Raw genomic sequence first — 19931 nt, 5'->3', positions numbered from 1 at the left:
ACTGCAGAGCGACAGGCCCAGCGACTGGGGACTATATATATACCCGGGCACACGTGTGTGCCTGTCTGTGTGTGTGTGAGCGCATGTGACATGGCGGGGATGGCTCCGAGCTGCTACCTCCCCCATGTGCATGACCGCCCCCTGGGGCCCGGATTTGGGAGCCCCTTCCCACTTCCCATGTCCCCGAAGCCTGGTGGAACCTGCAGGAGTGGGCAGGGGACTTCTTACTGCCAAGCTGACAGTGCCCCCTCCCCCATCCCCATTGCTTCAACCTTCCTGCTATTTTAACCCTTCACTCCCCTCCTTGTCAAGGTGCTTGACCACCAGGGTTCTGCCCTTGACTTCTTGCCTCAGACTTCAGGGACTTCAGTTTCTCCGACAGGGAGGTGATGGAAATGGAACTTAAGGTCTCTGCCTGCCACTCTTGCTGGTTTCCATGGGGTTGGGGTGCAGGAGGGGCTGGCCCAGGCTGGGGGGCTATTTTTAGCGGCAGTGGCATTCGGGTGCAGAGAGGAGATGAGTAACCAGCTTCCATGTGGTGGAAGGAGGAGGCAGTAGCTTTCATGCAGCTTTTGTGTGACTGGGGGGAGCTATCCTCCCCTAGCTCAAAAGGATGACCCCCATCCCCTTAACTGTAGCCCAGGCTGCTGGGACAGCAGGAGAAAGGAATTTCTTAGCCATGGAAACGGCCCCTCACTCCCGTGTTCTAGATGTTTGTCCTTGGGCGCCCATGGAGCCCGCTCCCTGCAGCATGCTCTCTCACAATCCAGAATTTTGGGGTCATACTGTTCTGTGCCCACACAGCTCTGCTTAGCCTTATGGAGGATAGACTAGGGTGCTTATGCATTTATTTGCACCCTTTCGGAGGATGGAGGAATGGTGTGCTCCCTTGGCAAAACTAATCCCCTAGCAACTGAGATGATAAAAGTGGCCTGTTTTCCAGCACAGAGCTCCCCATCACCACTACCACAATGCCTAGCTCACTCAGCCCCCACCTGAAGTGGTGCTCAAGATGCTCACCTTTTAGGCTCATTCTGTCCTGGGGAGTTACATTCACATGTCTCCCCCCCAACCCCCAAGCCTATACCAGGTGTCCCCTGATTCACCATGGTAATGTTAGTGGCAGCACAGCCCACGCCAACTCTTCCATGCAGGGACTTAGCAACCATGCCTGGCAACCATGGCAGCAGCTCCAGCAGAGGGGAGGGGTGTGGGGTGAGGGGAGAAAGTGTGTATGGCAATGGTTCCTGAGAAAGAAGGGATCATTTGCTTCTCCTGAGAATAGGTTATGAGGCTCCAAATTTTGTTCCTTGTCTTTCCTTCTGCTCCATTCTCAGACTCTGAGACTAGTTGGGTTTTAGCAGGGAATGGGGAAGCAACAGATCCTAATTTGTTTTCCACTAACATACCTGCAGCCCTTTGGGATAGACCCTTCCCCAGAAGGGTTGTTTTGGGGCAGACCAACTTGAGAACCAGAGCAACAGAACACAGGCCTCCTGCTCCCTAACATGGACTTTTTAAAAGAACCCATGTATCCCCTATCCCATCCACTGACATCCCCCCCCCATCCCCGCTACACCTACCAGTTGCGCTGGTGTCTCTTTGCTTGAAGGTGCTTCCCACCAGAGTACTAAGGCTTTTTAAAGTCCTTGCCTCCTCCCTAGACAAATCCTACTTCATGATGGGATGTGACAAGGAGACATCTGTCCTTTCCTCCATGCACTCACCCCCACACATATAAACATGCTCTAATTATAATAACTTGGAATGTCTCCCTCCCTCAAGTCTAGGAATGTGCTGAGAACTGTGAAGAGGTGAATGCAGAAGCAGGGGCTTCTTCAAAGCCAGGATGTGGCACTGGAAGCTGCCTTGATGCTTTCCCCGTGTTCCATCAGGAAGCCTGGTTTGGAGGGACCGATATGGTATGGCTGGGATCATTAGGGCTCTTGGGCAAGTGGGGGTAGGGGCAAGGTGCTACTCTGAAATCACTCCTGGTTTTGGTATCCAAGATGGAAATGGTATAATACCTGCAAAGCGGTGGTGAGATGGTATCCAGAATTTGGCTCATACACAACAGTCTAGGTTCCTTATACTGTTTCGTTTTTTTAAATATATTTTTATTGATTTCAGAGAGGAAGGGAGAGGGAGAATCATTGATGGGCTGCTTCCTGCAGGCCCCACACTGGGGATCAAGCCTGTAACCCAGGCACGTGTCCCAACTGGGAATTGAGTTGTGACCTTCTGGTTCATAGGTCGATGCTCAACCACTGAGCCACGCCAGCTAGGCTCGACTACTGTTTTGGCCCATATGGTTTCAGCACAGGGAAAGGGTTTGATGGGGTGACCATAGTTCTGCTGCTCCCCCACTGCATACCCTACAGCTCATTCTCACTTTGGAAATTCCAGGTTCAAAGACAGTGCCAGTTCAGCAAAATCCAAATACAGAGTCCAACCTTTTGACGGTGGCATGTCTCCGTCTACTCTCTGGAGACCTAACACTGTTATGTGATTTTCCTGGAATATCAGCTATGGTCCAGGCAGAAGGGAACATGGGGGTGATAAGGATTGTAGGGAATAAAGTGAGAACAGTTTTTAATGGAGATTTAGAAAGGCAGTAAGTCTAATATAGTGATAAAGAGCACGCCCTCTGGTGCCAGCTCGGTTTACATGCTAGCTCTGTTCTTTTTACTAGCTGTGTTGCCTTGGGATAGTGAGCCTCTCCGTGCCTTCGTTTCTTTTAAATCTATAAAACTGGAATATCTACTATTGTTCTGAGGAGTAAATGAATTAGTATATGTAAAGTACTGAGAATGATGGACAGTTTTCTATAAAGTGTGTTATTGTAATTAATGAGTTGAAGAAGCCATATGAAGTAGAAAGGTTGGAGCAGTAGTGACTGTCTGTCAACTACAAAAAGCAAACACTGCAATATCATGAAGAGGTTCCTGTCATTTTAATTAAGTTTGCCATGAAAAGCAATAACCTTAGCTAACCACTTTGCAGTCCTCCTCCACCCAATCCCACTTCTCTTCGTATGAATATAGCACAGGAACCCAAGGCCTTCCTCCCCATGATCCTCCCCACTCCCATTATGGGAAGAAATGTTATGAAATGGACTCAGCCTCCCCCATACAGCATGAAACAGGATGAATAAAAATATTTTTATGAAGAGCTGTGCTGTGGTGGAGGGAGTCAGGGGCAGAGATAGAGGCAAAGCCTGGATCTCGTAGAGATCAGAATTTGTCCAAGCGGCACAGAGCCCACGGTTCACCCAGGATGGGGGCATGTCTAAGAGGACAGGGCCTGGGATAGGCTAGGCTGGAAGTTCTCCTCGTGTGTGAGGACAGGACAGCAACAAAGCCATTCTCCTTCCTTTCCCCAGATCTTCCCTGCCTCTCAGGTAGAAGGGTAGAGGTCTCCTGGGCAGGGAACAGAGTCACAATTCTCTCAAGATTTCATCTGTGGTTCCAAACTTTGTACAGGCAGTGAGTGGGCATAACCCTTGGTGCCACCTGACCCCTTCCCCTAGCTCAGGGCTTTTCTCCGCCTGTGAGCACCAGGGCCTGCAGGATGTCTGACAGTGAGACAATTCCCTTGACCACATCATTCTCATCCACCACTACAAGTCGGTGAACCTGCAGAGAACAACAGGGGAGAAAGGGATATTAGTGCCAGCTTCAGGGAGAGCCCTGCAAGCTCTATCCTCTTTGCCAAATCCTAGCTTCTTTGGGGTCACTGGTCCCCTACCTCTGCTTCCACCAGCCTGTTGATGATGGTCTCCAGAGTTTCATGCAGGTAGCACTTAAGGACACCCTCAAAGTAATGTGATCGATGTTGGAGGGCTTTGGTCACAGACACATCTAGGTTGTTGTAGGTCTTTTCTGCTGCCAGATTCTGAGGAGAGAGGGGAAGGTGCTTGCAGAGAAGCAAGGGAGCCAGCCCCCAAACCCTGAGTCCACCCAACCCCAAAGGGATTTAGGGCAGTTGTCAGCCATGCCCACAAGCCACACCCAGCTCATTCAATTATTTTTCATATAAAATCTGAAAGCTTGGAAGCTTCTTAAAACCCTTAGATCCCAGAAGAGACTCTTCTTTCCCCCTTTCCACATCCAACGTGCCACCCCTTTCCCTACCTCCCAGCCCCTCCCCAATCACTCACGATAACATCAAACTTGGAGTAGATGTCCACCACACGCCCTAGAGGGACAGAGGTAGCTCAGCAAGGAGGATCTGACATCCAAGACTCCCCCTGGCCGTAGGTAGAATCACCATCCTGGCTGAGCTAAGTGGGAAGCAGATTTTCCCAGAGCCACCCTGACTTCCTTGGAGCCTTCCCTCTCCTTCTGTCCACTCTCTCACCTTTTTCATCCACCACAGGCAGGGCCGAGACTCGGTGCTGTACGAAAATGCCCAGAGCCACGTAGACGGGGGTGGTAGTGCGGACCATAGCAATGTTGGCATAGGTGCCAATCTGTAGCTCTTCCAGAGACTTAGACATGAACTCTGGCTTGGGGAACTCAGTGATCTGAGGAAGGAACCATCACCTTAATTTTCAAGGCTCCCCATATCACCCTTGGATACTTTTCCAACCGAGTATATAAGAAGTAAAAACTGGGCTGAGGAGCACTTACAAATAATTTGAGGAACTTGAGGATGCGCTTGTGGGTGAGGATGTACAAGGTGTTGCCTGATTCTGGGTCAATAACTGGCAGCCTATGAATCTTGTTCCGGATTAATGAAGAGACGGCATCAAACAAGCTGTGGGAAGATGGGGGACAATGGTAAGTTCCACAGTGCTGGGCCTGAGGCTGGGCCTATCTCTACCCCTGACTCCCTCCACCATAGCTCAGCTCCTTAGAGTGTTAATAAATGGAAAACCAATGGTTGGGAGAAAGAAGGGGAGCAAGTGTGTGAATGCAAGCGTTTGGGAGTCTTTTCTTTCTTCTGCCCCTGAATCTTTGGGTATCTAGTGCTTTAGCTATGCTGATGGCAAGGCTCTTCCTCTTCTGAACAAACTAGAGGCCCGGTGCACGAAATTTGTGAAGAGAGGGGGTGTCCCTTAGCCTGGCCTGCACCCTCTCCAATCTGGGACCCCTTGGGGGATGTTAGACTGCTAGTTTAGGCCCTATCCCAAACTGACAGAACATCCCTCTCACAATCTGGGACTGCTGACTCCTAACCACTCGCCTGCCTGCCTGATTACCCCTAACCGCTTCTGCCTGCCAGCCTGATCGCCCCCTAACCGCTCCCCTGCCAGCCTGACCACCCCATATAGCCTGCTGTTCAGTCATTTGGTCGTCCCTCACTAACCACCCTGCCAGCCTGGTCACTCCATGCAGCCTACTGTTTGGTTGTTACTGTTACTGCGATAGCATCCCGGACAATATGCATATTCCTCTATTATTAGTATAGATGGGTAGCTAGAACTTACCTGGCATTAGGAGAAATGCAGACAAGTGGTTTAAAGGAGTCCTGTAAATATACCTCTGAAAGGAAAAAAAGGTTCACAAAATACCACCATGGAAAATCATTTCCCAGAAAAATTTCTATCCCTTTACCCTCCCACTCCCCACCCCCTTGCCAATTCTCTACATACCTCTCCAAGTTTCGATCTTGTGTTCTTCCAGCTCATAGATTTGTACCTGGAAGCAAAAGCAACAGAACTTGAGACGTGACCTCCCTGCTTCATAAACCCCTTGTGGTTTCCTTGAAAGGAAATGAAAATGAGGGAAAGTGGTTTTGGTCATCAGGCTAAGGTCCTTACCAAGGCTGATTTGTAGTAGCGGTGCAGAATATTGATGAAATCAGTGATGGTCAGCATGCCTAGAGGCCAAGACAAGAGCTCTCAGCATTGCTCTGTGCCCAGCACAAGATGCCAATAATACTGTGTTCCAGAAACATTGCTTACCCACAAAACTTTGCTTCTTACTATCCCACAAAGGGGCAGCTCGTACACCATTAGTCACCAAAGCAAAGAAAGCTTTTTTCACCTATAGCCAAAAGAGTTATATTCACAAAGGGAAATTCACGGGCAGGACTTTAAAAGAACAGGGGTTGGGTATGTTGGGAAAAACATTAGACTAACCCTATAGAAGGACAAGGATATTATCCTTGGGATGAGATAGGATGAGGGGTATTGAACCAGAGGTTCCAAAGAGGAGAAGGAAAAAGTATTTCACCCACCTGCAAGGAAGTGTCAAACACAACCAATTTGGAGCTTGTGGGAATCAGGTCATAGCAGCGATGAGACTTCATGAAGGAAGTATACACACTATTGTTGGATTCTGGGGTCTCTGCATAGGGTGGGATAGTTAGTAGCTTCCTTCCAAGCAAAACACACAATCAAAAAGGCAGAAAATACAACAGTGTTGTTGTTGCTCAAATATTTAGAGCAGATTTTTTATAAGGCACTATATTTTATCTGATTTGTTCCTACTATTCCATTAGGAGTAAACCCTCTTAGAAACCATTTCATCCAACCTCCATTTCCAGGTAAGACTATATCTGTTGGTTCCTTGGCTGACTAAAACAGAAAGTCTACCAGTATAATATTTTTCATTAAACTGTTGTAGTCTAGTAGTTTTTTTCTCATCTTTAAATCGTTTTTCCTTTCATATATTTAGCACATTTAAATTATCTTTTCTCAATTAAGATATAATTAAACTCCTTAAAATTCAAGTAAGCATCTTCTTCTTCCTCTTTTTTTTTAGTAAGCTTCAGATGAGAACATCATGGTCCAAGTTGGGCCATTTCAGATTAACATGAAGTTGGAGCCCAGTGCTCAATCAACCTGGACTAAAACACCCTGAGAGTCCATCTTGGGATAATGGTGCAAATGAGAAACCATCCCACCTATTCCAGTCAAATGAGACTCTGGCTGTGTTTACCTTTCCGATCTTTTGATTTTAATTGCTTGGTCTAACGAAAAACAAGCCCCAAAATAACAGCCCAAATATGCTCCCTGCTAGACTGTGTATACTTAAAAATACTACATTATTTATTTAATCCTTTCAACAAATCTGCAAGGTAAATATTGTCCTCATTTTTCAGGTGAGAAAGGTGGAAATAGTTAGTTCACACCATTAGTAAGTGAAGTGACAAGACTCAAACACAGATCTACCTGATTCCAAAGTTCACGTACTTAATCCTATGCCAGTTGTTTGTCTTTAACTTCTGTTTTTTACCAAAATTATTCAGGTACACAGTTTAAAGAGTCAAATTGTTCTACAAATTTTGTCAAGAAAAACTGCCATCCTTGGCACCCACTTCCCTATAATAACCCTTACCCAGAGATGAGACCTCTTTTAGCTGATTATTTTGGTACTTTAATATATATATATATTTTTAATTGATTTCAGAGAGGAAGGGAGAGGGAGAGAGAGATAGAAACATCAATGATGAGAATCATTGATCTGCTGCTTCTTGCACGCCCCCTACTAGGGATCGAGCCCATAACCGGGCATGTGCCCTTGACCAGAATCAAGTCCCAGCCCAGGACCTGAAATCCACAGGCCAATGCTCTATCCACTGACCCAAACCAGGTAGGGCATTTTGGTACTTTTTTGCTCCTTTTTTTTTCACTTTTGGGAATTATCCATTATCATCCAAGAAATATGAGAATTTTATGTTCTCTTTTCTAACAGGACCCCATTACAGACATGCACCATCCACTCCCCCCTTCTTCCAAAAGTTAAAATATAATGTTGGTTACATCAATATTTAAATAATTTTGACTGAATATTCATTATTCAAAGCTAAAACAAATAGTCAACTCTGATTTCTTTCTTTCACAACTTTATTTTCCCTAGAGTTAATAATTATCTCTTCATTTGCTTAATTTTCTATGTATAGTATTTGTAACTAATTCAATCATCAAACTTCACCAGTTCTTTAAATCTCCTTTTAAGAAATTCAGAAGCACAGGCTATCAATTTAAACTACACAAAGAGGTCTCTCTGGGGCTTTGTGACTGGTCAAATCTGGGCTGGTTTGCCTGGTATGCACTGCTGGCACCCTGAAATCTTCTCTCATTACCATCAAGGGGACCCCTTTCACGACTGTATTGACTTTCCTTGTGTCCTGTATCCCATGTTTTCATCTTTTTGACTACCCCCTTGTCTTGGTGGAGCACATCTTCCAGTAGCTCCATGAGAAAGGGTGCATGGGAGGTAAATTTTTTGAGACCTTGCAGCCTTCAGATATCTTTTACATGCTCTTTGATTTAGAATTTGGATGGATAAAGAATTCTAGGTTAGAATTTATTTTCCTGCAGGATGTTGAAGACATTGCTCCATTGCCTTCTAGCTTCTGGTATGTTCAGAGTCTGAAGCAATTCTGACTCTTTGTATGTGACTTCTTTTGACCGCTCTGGAAACTCAGGATCTTCTCTGTTTCCAGCATTTTGAAATCTCATGACAATTGTGCTTTGGGTGGGTCAATTTCATCCACTGTGCTGAATATTTAATGAGTCCTATCAGTATGAAAACTAATGTCCTTCAGTTTCAGGAAAAGTTCTTTTTTTTTTTTAATATATTTTATTGATTTTTTACAGAGAGGAAGGGAGAGAGATAGAGAGTTAGAAACATCGATGAGAGAGAGACATCGATCAGCTGCCTCCTGCACATCTCCCACTGGGGATGTGCCCGCAACCCAGGTACATGCCCTTGACCAGAATCGAACCTGGGACCTTTCAGTCCACAGGCCAATGCTCTATCCACTGAGCCAAACTGGTTTCGGTGAGTTTCAGGAAAAGTTCTTGAATTATTTCCTTGATCATTTTCTTTGCTCTGTGTTGTCATTTTTCTCTTTCTGTAACTCCTATTATTTAGATATTAGAATTCCTAGACTGACCCTTTAAGGTTTTATTTTTTGTTTTTTTTGTGGGGTGAGTTTTTATTGTTGTTTTTAAAATATTTTTTTCTCCTGTTTTCTAATTCGTTTTTTTAAAATATGTTTTTATTGATTTTTTAGAGAGAGAGGAAGGGAGAGGGAGAGACAGAAACATCAATGAGAAAGAAACATCATTGATTGGTTGTCTCCTGCACACACCCCACAGGGGATTGAGCCCACAACCTAGGCATGAGCTGAGCCCACAACCGGGGCATGTGCCCCAACCAGGAATCAAACTGGTGGCCTCTTGGTTCCTGGGTCGATGTTCAACCACTGAGCTACACCAGCTGAACTCTAGTACTTTGATTTTTTTCCACTCAAAAAAATATTTTATTGACTTCAGAGAGGGAGGGAGATAGAGAGAGAAGCATTAATGATGAGACCGAACCATGGATTGGCTGCCTCCTGCACTGCGGGTCTTGCCCGAAACCCAGGCATGTGCCCTGACCAGGAATTGAACTGTGACCTCCTGGTTCATAGGTCAAAGCTCAACCACTGAGCCATGCCAGCCGGGCTTTACTTCTTTCATTTTTAATTCTACTTCTGGTAGATTTCCTCAACTTGATTTTGAAACCTCCTGCATATTTAAAAATTTTTGCTGTCTTACATATTGTTTTTCAACTTCTTTTTAAAAAATGTATTTTTATTGATTTCAGAGAGGAAGGGAGAGGGAGAGAGATAGAAACATCAATGATGAGAGAGAATCATTGTCCGGCTGCCTCCTGCATGCCCCACAGTGAGGATTAAGCCCACAACCCAGGTATGTGCCCTGACCTGGAATCAAACCCTGACCTTCTGGTTCATAGGTCGAAGCTCAACCACTGAGCCACTCAACCACCGAGCCACGCCCACTGGACTGCTACTATATTTTTAATGCCCAAGAGGTCCTTTTTGTTTTCTAAAGGTTTTAGAAAAAGAGTGTATCCTGGTACTTGTTTCATGGTGCTAATATACTCTTTATCTGAGGATGTATTGCTAATTAGAAGTTTTCTTCTTTATGCATTGACTTTCCTCCTCCATTGCTTTTTCTTTGTTTCTTTTCATGAGAGAGGCAGTTTGGATCACCTTTTTTTATAAATGTTAGAGGCTTTCTTTAGATCTCTGGTAATCCTTGGTTGAAAGGAAAATTCAAACCATACTTTAAGAGTGGAGTCTTTAAAGCTGACTGTAAGCCCTAAGTGTGTAAATGAGCCTTGGTGACTGTGAGCCATTTGGATAGGGAGCACTCAACACTTATATTTGTAGGGCTTTCCCTTAAGGGGCTTCTGGAGAGGATTATTTATTCAATGCTGCGCTTGGAAGGTGAAGTCTTTCCTGTCAACATTCTGGAAACTGGAAGGGAGAAAAGGCCTGGGATTTTGGCATTAAGTATTGTTCATTTCTCCTGTGTAGTGAAGTACCTCAGTCTTCAGCTGGACCCAAACCTCTCTCCAGACCTCCAGTCTTTGCCAAAGTTGGAAAGGGGAGTTGTCCAGCAGCACTCAATGAAGGAGGGAGTCTCAGGATCTGACTGCTTCTCAGACCTTCAGTGCTTCCTGGCTTTCCCCACTGCTAGTTTATAATTCAGCTTTCTCAGGTCTGCTAAGTCATTTACCACTCATCCGTCTGCTTTCCAGCTTTCAAAATTCATTGCTATGACCTCCTCTCTTGTTCTTCCTATTTTAGTGTATTTGTACCTTAAAAAATTCTTTGTTTATTTTAGTGGCTTTTTGTGAAGGAATCAAAGTAGATGTATGCATTCAATCCACCATTTTTAACTAGAAGCTCACCATTGGTTTTCAAATTTGAAAACTCACAGACTCTCAAAAAACATGTCTTTTGACATCAGTTTAAGACACATTATGCTGATAGTTAAATATTATCATTTTCAATCCACAATAGAGGCAGCCAATCGAGGTTTCTCTCTCTATCCTTCTCCCTTCCTCTCTCTCTAAAATAAATTTTAAAAATCTGGAGATTTACATACAAATCAAAATTCTTAGTTTCTTTTCAAAATCAAAAGATCTGACAAAAGTAGGTCTTGAATTCTGAAGAGTAACAATTGATCAGACCTGGATAGTTACTGCCTCCTTTTAGATGAGGCAAGATCTACAGGTTGTTGTAGTCACATGTACCCATCACTGCTTGATCTATGTAGACAGTTTGAGTTTTTGGCCCCTGCCTTGGTGTTGATGCAAATGTACTCAGAAACATAAAATAGACACTGATACCATGTGGCAGTACTCAATTAGTAAGAGCCATCCAGATAATTCAAAATATCACTATGTGATTATCTTTTTTGGGATACCAACAAAATGGAAATGGAACATTAAAAAATTCTTGTGAGCCGAAACCGGTTTGGCTCAGTGGATAGAGCGTCAGCCTGCGGACTGAAGGTCCCAGGTTCGATTCCGGTCAAGGGCATGTACCTGGGTTGCGGACACATCCCCAGTAGGGGATGTGCAGGAGGCAGCTGATCGATGTTTCTCTCTCATCAATGTTTCTGACTATCTCTCTCCCTTCCTCTATGTAAAAAAATCAATAAAACATATTTAAAAAAAATTCTTGTGGAGAACTCATAAAATCTTAATAATATGTCCTAGGATCTTAGCCCCTATTTCAATCCTCTGATAAAGTGTGTACTCCTAATGCCATAATGTGTCCTTAGAAGACTTAAGAGTATTCCTGGCCAAAATCCTTTATCAGAGGGTGCCTGTAAGTTCTGCCTATTTCTAGATGACCTAGAATTGGGCCATTCCATTCTAACCAGGTACAGTGCTGGAATCTCCTGGACTTTAGGGTTTAGTACCTTTATTCTAGATTAGTTCTAAAGGCTTTCAAGGCCTTTCTATAATTTGTGTACACTGAGCTTGCTGGATGATAAAAACTTCTAGTGGCATTATTTCTGTGCTACTCAGAAAATACCAGGAACTTCTAAAACATAGTTTGCCAGCCTAGAATTGCCTGTGGAAGTTTCCCTGTACCTCAAAAGTTTCTCTCAGGTGGTTTGATATTAATCATTCCTACTTTACCCAAGATTTATTCCTTGGCGATCTTGCCAAATTACTCTTCCTGGTTTATATGGTTTTGTACATTATCTGGTCAGCTTTGATTTCCCAAGGGGGACCCTGGGAGAGGTTCAAAAGCATTGCTGAAGTTAGCCTTGGGCTATTGCTTTCATACTCAGTTTCCTTTCGTTAGTACACTTACCTTGAGAATACTCATTTTCCAGAGCTGGAGAGTTATCTGAAGAAATGACCTGGAGAGACAAGAGAAACAAAGATTCAGGCTATCCTAGGCTCCATCCATTTTAGCTTAGCATTAGGAGAAGGGCTGGTAAACCGACAACTTCCTTTAAAGTGCTATATTATCTCATTTAATCTCCATAACCCTGAGGTAAATATTATTGTTAGCCTTATTTTCACAGGTTAGGAAACTGAGGTTTAAGAAATATTAAGCAGCCTGCCCAAGGTCATATGGCTGGTAAGGGTGGAATAGCGATTTGAACATATATCTGTGCGTTTCCAAAGCTCATGTCCTTATATACTATACTGCCCAGTGAAACATTAGGTCTGTTTTTTAAAAAAAATATATTTCTTTATTGGTTTCAGAGAGGAACGAAGAAGGAGAGAGAGATAGAAACATCAATGATGAGAGAGAATCATTGATCAGCTGCCTCCTGCACGCACCCCACTGGAGATTGAGCCCGCAATCCAGGCATGTGCCCTTGGCTGGAATCGAATCTGGGACCCTTCAGTCCGCAGGAGGACGCTCTATCCACTGAGCCAAGCCGACCAGGCAACATTAGGTCTTAAAGCTGAGATTAAAAATATCTGAGCTTAGGGCTGGTCCCACAAGATTCTCACAGGTCTACTTTATAAAAACACAGAGCCAGAGAAAACACTGCTTTCCCAAACACTCACTAAGCGTAAGTATAAGCACCGGAATGAGACATATACCTTACCACTGAGGGCCAATCTGGGGAAGATCACAGCAGCTGACTGTCAGAGTCAAAGTTAGAATGACTGAGAGGTGGATGAGCAGCATTAATGTTCTGAATGAGGGACCTCAGTTCTCTCAGCACCCTTGAGTGGAAGGCTGCCACAGCTCAGAGGATGCTGGTTTACCAAGACTCCTTGCCCATGACAGTCTATTAGAGAGTGCTTTGAATACAGAGAAACCTTTAGAATCATCTCTATGCTCCCTCAAGTGGAAACATTTGGAAATTTCATTGTTATCTAGGAACCCAGGAGGGATCATAATTTTCATCCACTGGAATCAACAGTTTGCCTCTATTTGCTGTGGGTAATATCCCCAAACTAACTTGAAGTCATACTTCACCTACATAGCTGCGATAGTAATATGAAGTTAAAGGCCTTGGATTGAACATGGGAAGCTGACTGGTAAGCAGGGTCAAGTTGGGTGGATAGCCTTAAACTTCCCTGTCCCAACGGGCCAGGGTGAGGGTAAGGGGAAAGGGGGGTAATCTCCTTCTCTGGGCTGCATAAGACCATCAACTTGGCCTGGCATTTTGGCAACGCTATCAGAATAGCAGCCTCATCACTTGTAAGTGGGAGAAAGGGCTGGCTGTTTAGTGCTAAAAATACACACATGGGCTCTGGCCAGGTAGCTCAGTTGGTTAGATTCTAATTGTTAGAGCATCATCCCGCTACACCAAGATGGTGGGTTCAATCCCCAGTCAGGGCATATGCAAGAATTAACCAATGAATGCATAAATAAGTGGAACAAATCGATGTTTCTCTCTCTCTCTCTCTCTCTCTCTCTCCGCCCTTCCTCTCTCTAAAATCAATTTAAGAAAAAGATACACACATAGTATATAATAGTCTCACAAAAATCTATATACAAAGCCACAGAAACAACTACTTGTAGAATTATAGCCACCATATAATATTTATATACCAAACTGTGCTACAGTTCTTTTGTTCATTATCTATCCAAACAGATTATAAATTCCTGGAATCCTGGAACTATTTTATACTTATTTATATCCCCCATACCATCTAAAATGGAGTTCTGCATATTGTGTATTTTTTAACTTTCAAATTGATGATAATGATGCATGCTAATATGAACAAAGACCTAAGACTAAGTTACAGAGAGAAAAAAGAGACATCCAGCAAAAATAGAGACACAGATAACTACAGAAGAGAGTCAGACACAACTGAATATGGCTTTATCTTCCTATCCCTCCACACAGGAGTGGGGAAATTATGTCCATTCCCCTCAACTTTTTAAAAAATATATTTTTATTGATTTCAGAGAGGAAGGAAGGAGAGAGAGGTAGAAACATCAATGATGAGAGAGAATAATTGATTGGCTGCCTTCTGCACGCCCCATTCTGGGGATCCAACCCGCAACCCGGGCACGTGCCCTTGACCAGAATCGAATCTGGGACCCTTCAGTCTGCAGGCTGATGCTCTATCCACTGAGCCAAACCAGCTAGGGCTCCCCTCAACTAATAACGTAGGGGGCCTGGCCAGTGTGGCTCAGTACTTGAGCATTGACCTATGAACCAGGAGATCATGGTTCGATTCCGGGTCAGGGCACATGCCTGGGTTGCGGGCTGGATGCCCAATATGTGCCTGGATTGTGGGCTCGATCCCCAGTGTGGGGTGTGCAGGAGGCAGCCAATTAATGGTTCTCTCTCTTCATTGATGTTTCTCTCTCTCTCTTCCTCTCTGAAATCCATAGAAATATATTTTAAAAAATAATATAGGTGACCTAAGAAAGTACCACTGTACTACAAAGTACAAAATATTAGTAGAGAGGCACAGGTTAGATCTGACACATAGACTCACAATTTCTTTCAGACTCCTGATCCGCATTTCCAATTGTTTGCTAGCCAACCACAGATGTCACGGACTCTTCAAATGTTTCAATGCAAAACAGAACAGCATCTCTCCCTCCAATCCTATTTACTGTGATTCCCATATTTGTTTTTGGCACTGCTCTCCTCCTAGGTGCTTAAGAACTGTAATCTTGATTCCTCTAAGAATGAGCTATGCCAACATGTCTACTTAGAATCACAAGAGCAGGGCATGACCTAAACCTATCCTTAACATCTATCAGCTAAACTGATGTTACTATCTGTCTCCCTCTCCATACCTCTCTGAAATCAATAAAAATATATTTTAAAAAATAAGTGATGAGAATCATTGATTGGTTGCCTCCTGCACGCCTCACACCGGGGACTAAGCCCACATCTTAGCCATGTGGCCTGACTGGGAATTGAACAGTAACTTCCTGGTTCATAGATTGATGCTCAACCATTGAGCCACGCAGGTCAAGTTATCTCTTCTTTAATTCTTCTTTCATGCTGTTACCATGTTCTTTTGCCAGCCAAGCATCTCAGTTTTGGGAGGGACTTTCATCTCTAGCAACTAGGAACTCACTAGTTCCTGAAGATCCATCCATTTACAGAACGCTGTTAAGAACATTCTTGCCTTAGCCGGTTTGGCTCAGTGGATAGAGCATTGGCCTGTGGACTGAAGGGTCCTGGGTTCGATTCAGGTCAAGGGCATATGCCTGGGTTAAGGGCTCAATCCCCAGTAGGTACACACTGACCACCAGGGGGCAGACGTTCAATGTAGGAGCTGCCCCCTGGTAGTCAGTGTGCTCCCATAGGGGGAGTGCTACTCAGCCAGAAGCTGGGCTCATAGCTGGCAAATGCAGCAGTGGTGGCGGGAGCTTCTCCTGCCTCCGAGCCAGCACCAAGGATGTCCAACTGACGGCACCCTGGGGGGAGTGGGCCTATGCCATCAGTTGGACATTCCCCAAAGGCTCCCAGACTGTGAGAGGGCACAGGCTGAGCTGAGGGACCCCTACCCAAGTGCACAAATTTTGTGCACCAGGTCTCTAGTATATATATATTAAAAAGAACATTCTTTAATCACACTCACTGCCTTGCTCATAAATCTTCATGGGTTCCCTTATTGCAAAACGAAGATCAAACTTAGTAAGGTATGCAATATCTTCAACCCGACCTTGGCCTATTTTCCCAGTCTTTCTGCCTCACTGTGACCCAAATCCCAAACTCTAGCAACATTAAGCCACTGGCTCTTCCTCAATTAATCTCTATATACCTGGATTTTTATGCCCTTGTTCACACTGTTCTCTAAGCCTGCAATGTCCTCTTCTCAGGTTCACAGTAATTTCTCCCTCCTCTATGCTTCCAGTCCTTTGTTTGCCTCCTGAAAACAGCATTTATTATAGTCTACCTTAAATAACAGCTGTCACTGGCTTGCCCTCAGCCCCACTCCAGTTAGGCTGAGCATCTTCAAAAACAGGGGTTTTTCTTTTTCTTTTTAAAATAATTTCTATCCCAAGAACCTAATCCAGTACAAAAATTGTGAGGGTTAAGTTATAAAATCTATATAAAAATACTTTGTGCCCTGCCACGGTGGCTCAGTGGTTGAGCATTGACCTATGAACTAGGAGGTCACAGTTTGATTCTCCATCAGAGCACATGCCGAGTTGCGGAGTTGCGGGCTTGATCCGTGTGGGGCATGCAGGAGGCAGCTGATCAATGATTCTCTCTCATCATTGATGTTTCTCTCTCTCTCCCTTCCTCTCTGAAATAAAAAAATATATATGTATATTGAAATGACTCTCTTGCCTAGGGGAGCAATTGCAAATCACTTTACCACTTCGGTTTGTTTTTTTCTTTATAACCTGAGGGACATGACCTCTCTGCAGGTAGAGAAAGTATGCGGTAAAATAACTGCTCTGAGCAGGTAACTGACCCAAAGAACAGTGAATCTGCAGCCTGTACACAACTACAGTAGCAGGTGATAAAAAGCAAGATAGGAAGAATTACTCTGCCTGTCAGGTATCGTGATTAAAAGCTCCGGAGAAGGAAGTTAATGGGAAGGGTTCCAGAGTGCTAGAAAAGGCTCCTGAGTGAGGGCGGGTCCCTGCAGCAGGCAGTCTGCAGCATCCCGGGGAGGATGGCGGACCTGCCACAATTGGTCAATGCCTGCTCGCCAAGAATGAAATGCCAACATGCCTGCTTGGAATCGCAGAGCTGGGCATGACCTAAAACTTGTCCAGGGACACAGCGGCCTCTACCACTGAACAATCCCTCCTTTAGAGAAACCCCACCTTTCAGTCTTATTAAGGGAATGTGAGCTCGTCGGACACCTTAAGGCAGTGTGAGTTTTTCAGATGTCCCTCCTGCCAGGGATCGCAGCGATCGCACTTAGACAACCAGGGCCAGGTGATGCCTGCAAGCGGGGGACCCCCCGCCCGCCTCTCACAGGAAAGCCGAAGCACCACCTCTGAGGGGCCTGAGCTGCTAAGGCGAAAGGAGTCCTGAAATCGCCAGGGTGTGCGCGGAATTTGAGGAGGGAGCTGGGTGTCACTGCCCGCTCGGGCTGGGAGTACGGCGCGCGGCCCAGACCCCGGAGGTGCGCCCGGCGAGGGAGCGGAGGGCCAGGGTCACAGGCAGGACAGACACCCGGCCTCTCGTTTCCTGGGCACCGGCGCCCGCCCCTGCCCGGCCTCCCAGTCCCCTTTCCGTGCTCCTCACCGTCTCCATTGCAGGAGGCGCCCGCTGGCTGCGTTCACTTTAGAAGCTCGCTGGGGAAGGGGGGAGGCCCCGCCCCACGTCCGGTACCGCGACGCCACTTCCGCTTGCGTCAGAACAAACGCCAGCAAGGGCGGAAGGCGCGGAGCGCACTTTTCCGGCGCGGCCAGGCCTGGGAAGCGCCCTCCCCTGGGTCCTCTCGGACCTCACGGATCGGGCTGACGGCGAGGGTGACAGGACGGAGCCACTTGTATTTAAAATGTTCTCTTTTTATTTGTCGTTTAAAAACAAACTTGGAAGAAGCAAAATCCAAAACTTGCCCTTTGCCTCTTGCAACATAAATTATGTACAGTTCAGAATGATCGCTGATACAAAACATGCCAAGGACAGGGGCGCTGGGGGTGGAGGGAGAGGGCACTTTAAAAGGGAATCATTTCATCCGCTGTTACGAAAGACCAACCTTGCTGTACAGGATACACACAACACAAAATAAAGTCTTCACGGGATTCACACTTGTCAGCGATTTATTTTTTTAAAAGGGGGAGGGTCCTGGAGGTGAGGGGAGAAGACTGTAAGGGGGAAAAACTGAAAATTGAATATGTGCAAGTGTAAACCAACCCAAAATACAATCACGGGGGAGGGAGGAGGAGGGAATTCTGATGCAATTATACAGGCGGGGTACTTAAAAAAAAACACCAACAACCAAAATTCCAACCTTGTAACTTGGGTCTGAGTTAGTTTATATAAAAATTAAAAACTGTATAAGGTTTCTTTACTAAATTCTACAGGACTATCGGATACCTAGCATATGCTTACAAAGTCTGCCCCATCCCCTTTCCCAATCCCAGGGCCCAGGCCCCAACCAGAGCCTGACTCACAGGAGCCAATCTCCCCATCCCTGTAGCCTAGACCTTTTGCTCTTGGAAATGGCTTTGGGAGCAGCAGCCCAGTCTCCCCACTGTCTGATTTAATTACAGTGGTTTCTGTGAGGGTGGAGGGATGTTATTCTCTTAAACATTTGCAGCTTGAAACAGTTGAGGAAGCAGCTTAAAAAAAAAAGAAAAATCTCCCTACCCCCATCAATCCGCAATCCCCCAATTCAAAAACAAACAAAAACAAACCTAAAATCACAACAGCGACTGTGCTCCCCTTCCAGCAGGCCCAACCATCCACCACCAACCACCAAGCCCATCCCTACACTCCATACATTTGATTCTTGAAAATATTAATTACAAAATGCCCTTTGCCCACAGCCCCTAGGAGAACTGCATATAAGCTTCATCTTCATCCCCATGGCTCCCTACCACACAGGGGTCTGGGGCTTCACCCACCCCCTGATCTACCCCTACCCCAGGAAGAGGTTCAACTGCAGCACAAGCTTGGGCAGAAAGGGGAAGGAAAGGGAGGCAGGGAACCCATCACCCTCTGGCTCCCCCTGGGGCCAGCTCACTTTTGTGCGTTATAACGTAGTCCAACTATACAATAGGGGGTGGGAATTGCCCAGCCTCTATACCCCCATCTTACAGCAGTCACAGCCAGGGGGTGGGGAGGAGGGAGTGAGGAAAAGGGCGGTAGGTTGGGTAATGGAGGGGGCCCCCCCACAAGGGGAGCTCCATGTATCCGCCCCACACCCCCCTACCATTTATAAACTGGTTTTGTAAAAAGAAAATAGATATATTTATATAGAATATATAAAGCACAAAAATTAGTAGTTTTACATTTGCTCTCCCCGGGGGTGGGGGGAGAGGGGAGGGTTCTCACCTCCAGCCGGCTCCCCCATGCCCCACAAGACTATATACAATCCCATGTATAAATAGATAAATACCCCCCACCCTCCCCGCGCTGACACTAAGCTCCCCACCCCCACATCACCACCCCTTCCCACCAGACCAGCAGCAGTTTGGTGACTGAGGGAAAGTGGGAGCTCTGGGCCACACCCTGCCTCACTGGGTATGGGCATGCCACTCAGGGATAGCCCTCACCTCTATCACCCACCCACCCCATCCAGGGGCTGGCAGGCAAACAGGCTCATGATGGGGTTGGGAAAACAGGAGGGAAATATCCTGGTCCTAGGTTTAGCACATCCCTCCTACCCCCATGTCCAGATGGAGAAGGAAGTCCTAGAGCAACTAGGGGCCAGTCATCCCCAATCTTCATCATCATTAACCTCAGCCGCCATCCCATGCCCAGAATTAAAAACAAAGATGGATTTTTTGTTGTTGTTGTTTTCTTCCTCCTCCTACCCCCTTCCACCCACTCTGAAGAGGGCAGTGAGGTGGGGGAGAGGGTTGGGGCAGTAGGGGGCTTGGAGAGGGTCTCACATTTCAAAACAGCAAAAAATCCAACACTTAAATGAGGTAGGTGTGGGTGTGGGGTCTCCTTGCCCGGCTTGCCTGGCTTGCCCTTCTGGGCAGCTGGGCGCCTCTTTCCCATTCATGTTGCATTTGTCAGAGTGGAAAACAAGGAAACAAAACCCATAGAGAGAAACACAGAGGATAAGAGGGAGACAGAGACAGAT

At 45.7% G+C, this 19931-nt stretch overlaps 1 protein-coding gene across 2 annotated transcripts; it reads right to left on the bottom strand.

Annotated features, from left to right (window-relative positions):
- Positions 1-2931: 2931 nt before the first annotated feature.
- Positions 2932-17523, bottom strand: PRKAG1 (protein kinase AMP-activated non-catalytic subunit gamma 1). 2 transcript variants are annotated; one of them, XM_006755468.2, is made up of 12 exons: positions 17417-17523; positions 12079-12127; positions 6184-6293; positions 5909-5990; positions 5765-5823; positions 5597-5642; positions 5432-5486; positions 4632-4758; positions 4360-4525; positions 4160-4197; positions 3748-3894; positions 2932-3635 (listed from the first exon to the last, which is right to left on the bottom strand). In XM_006755468.2, the coding sequence occupies exons 1-12, from the start codon at positions 17423-17425 to the stop codon at positions 3531-3533; spliced, it is 993 nt and encodes a 330-aa protein (XP_006755531.1). In that variant the 5' UTR covers positions 17426-17523; the 3' UTR covers positions 2932-3530. The 2 variants fall into 2 exon arrangements, with proteins under 2 accessions (XP_006755531.1, XP_006755532.1); XM_006755469.2 differs by having other exon boundaries at positions 6184-6322; positions 17417-17470.
- Between the last annotated feature and the right edge of the window lie 2408 nt (positions 17524-19931).

This window comes from Myotis davidii, unplaced genomic scaffold, assembly GCF_000327345.1.
Source record: "Myotis davidii unplaced genomic scaffold, ASM32734v1 scaffold290, whole genome shotgun sequence".
Classification (NCBI taxonomy): Eukaryota; Metazoa; Chordata; class Mammalia; order Chiroptera; family Vespertilionidae; genus Myotis; species Myotis davidii.
Note: the sequence above shows the minus strand (reverse complement) of the source record. Positions and strands in the feature narration are given on the sequence as shown.

Excerpts from the sequence above, each read along its gene's own strand:
- PRKAG1 (XM_006755468.2), bottom strand. Across the intron at positions 5,487-5,596 it reads CAAGATCGAAACTTGGAGAG|AGGTATATTTACAGGACTCC; the intron begins GTATGTAGAGAA and ends TTTTCCTTTCAG. Across the intron at positions 3,636-3,747 it reads ACAGGCTGGTGGAAGCAGAG|GTTCACCGACTTGTAGTGGT; the intron begins GTAGGGGACCAG and ends TGTTCTCTGCAG.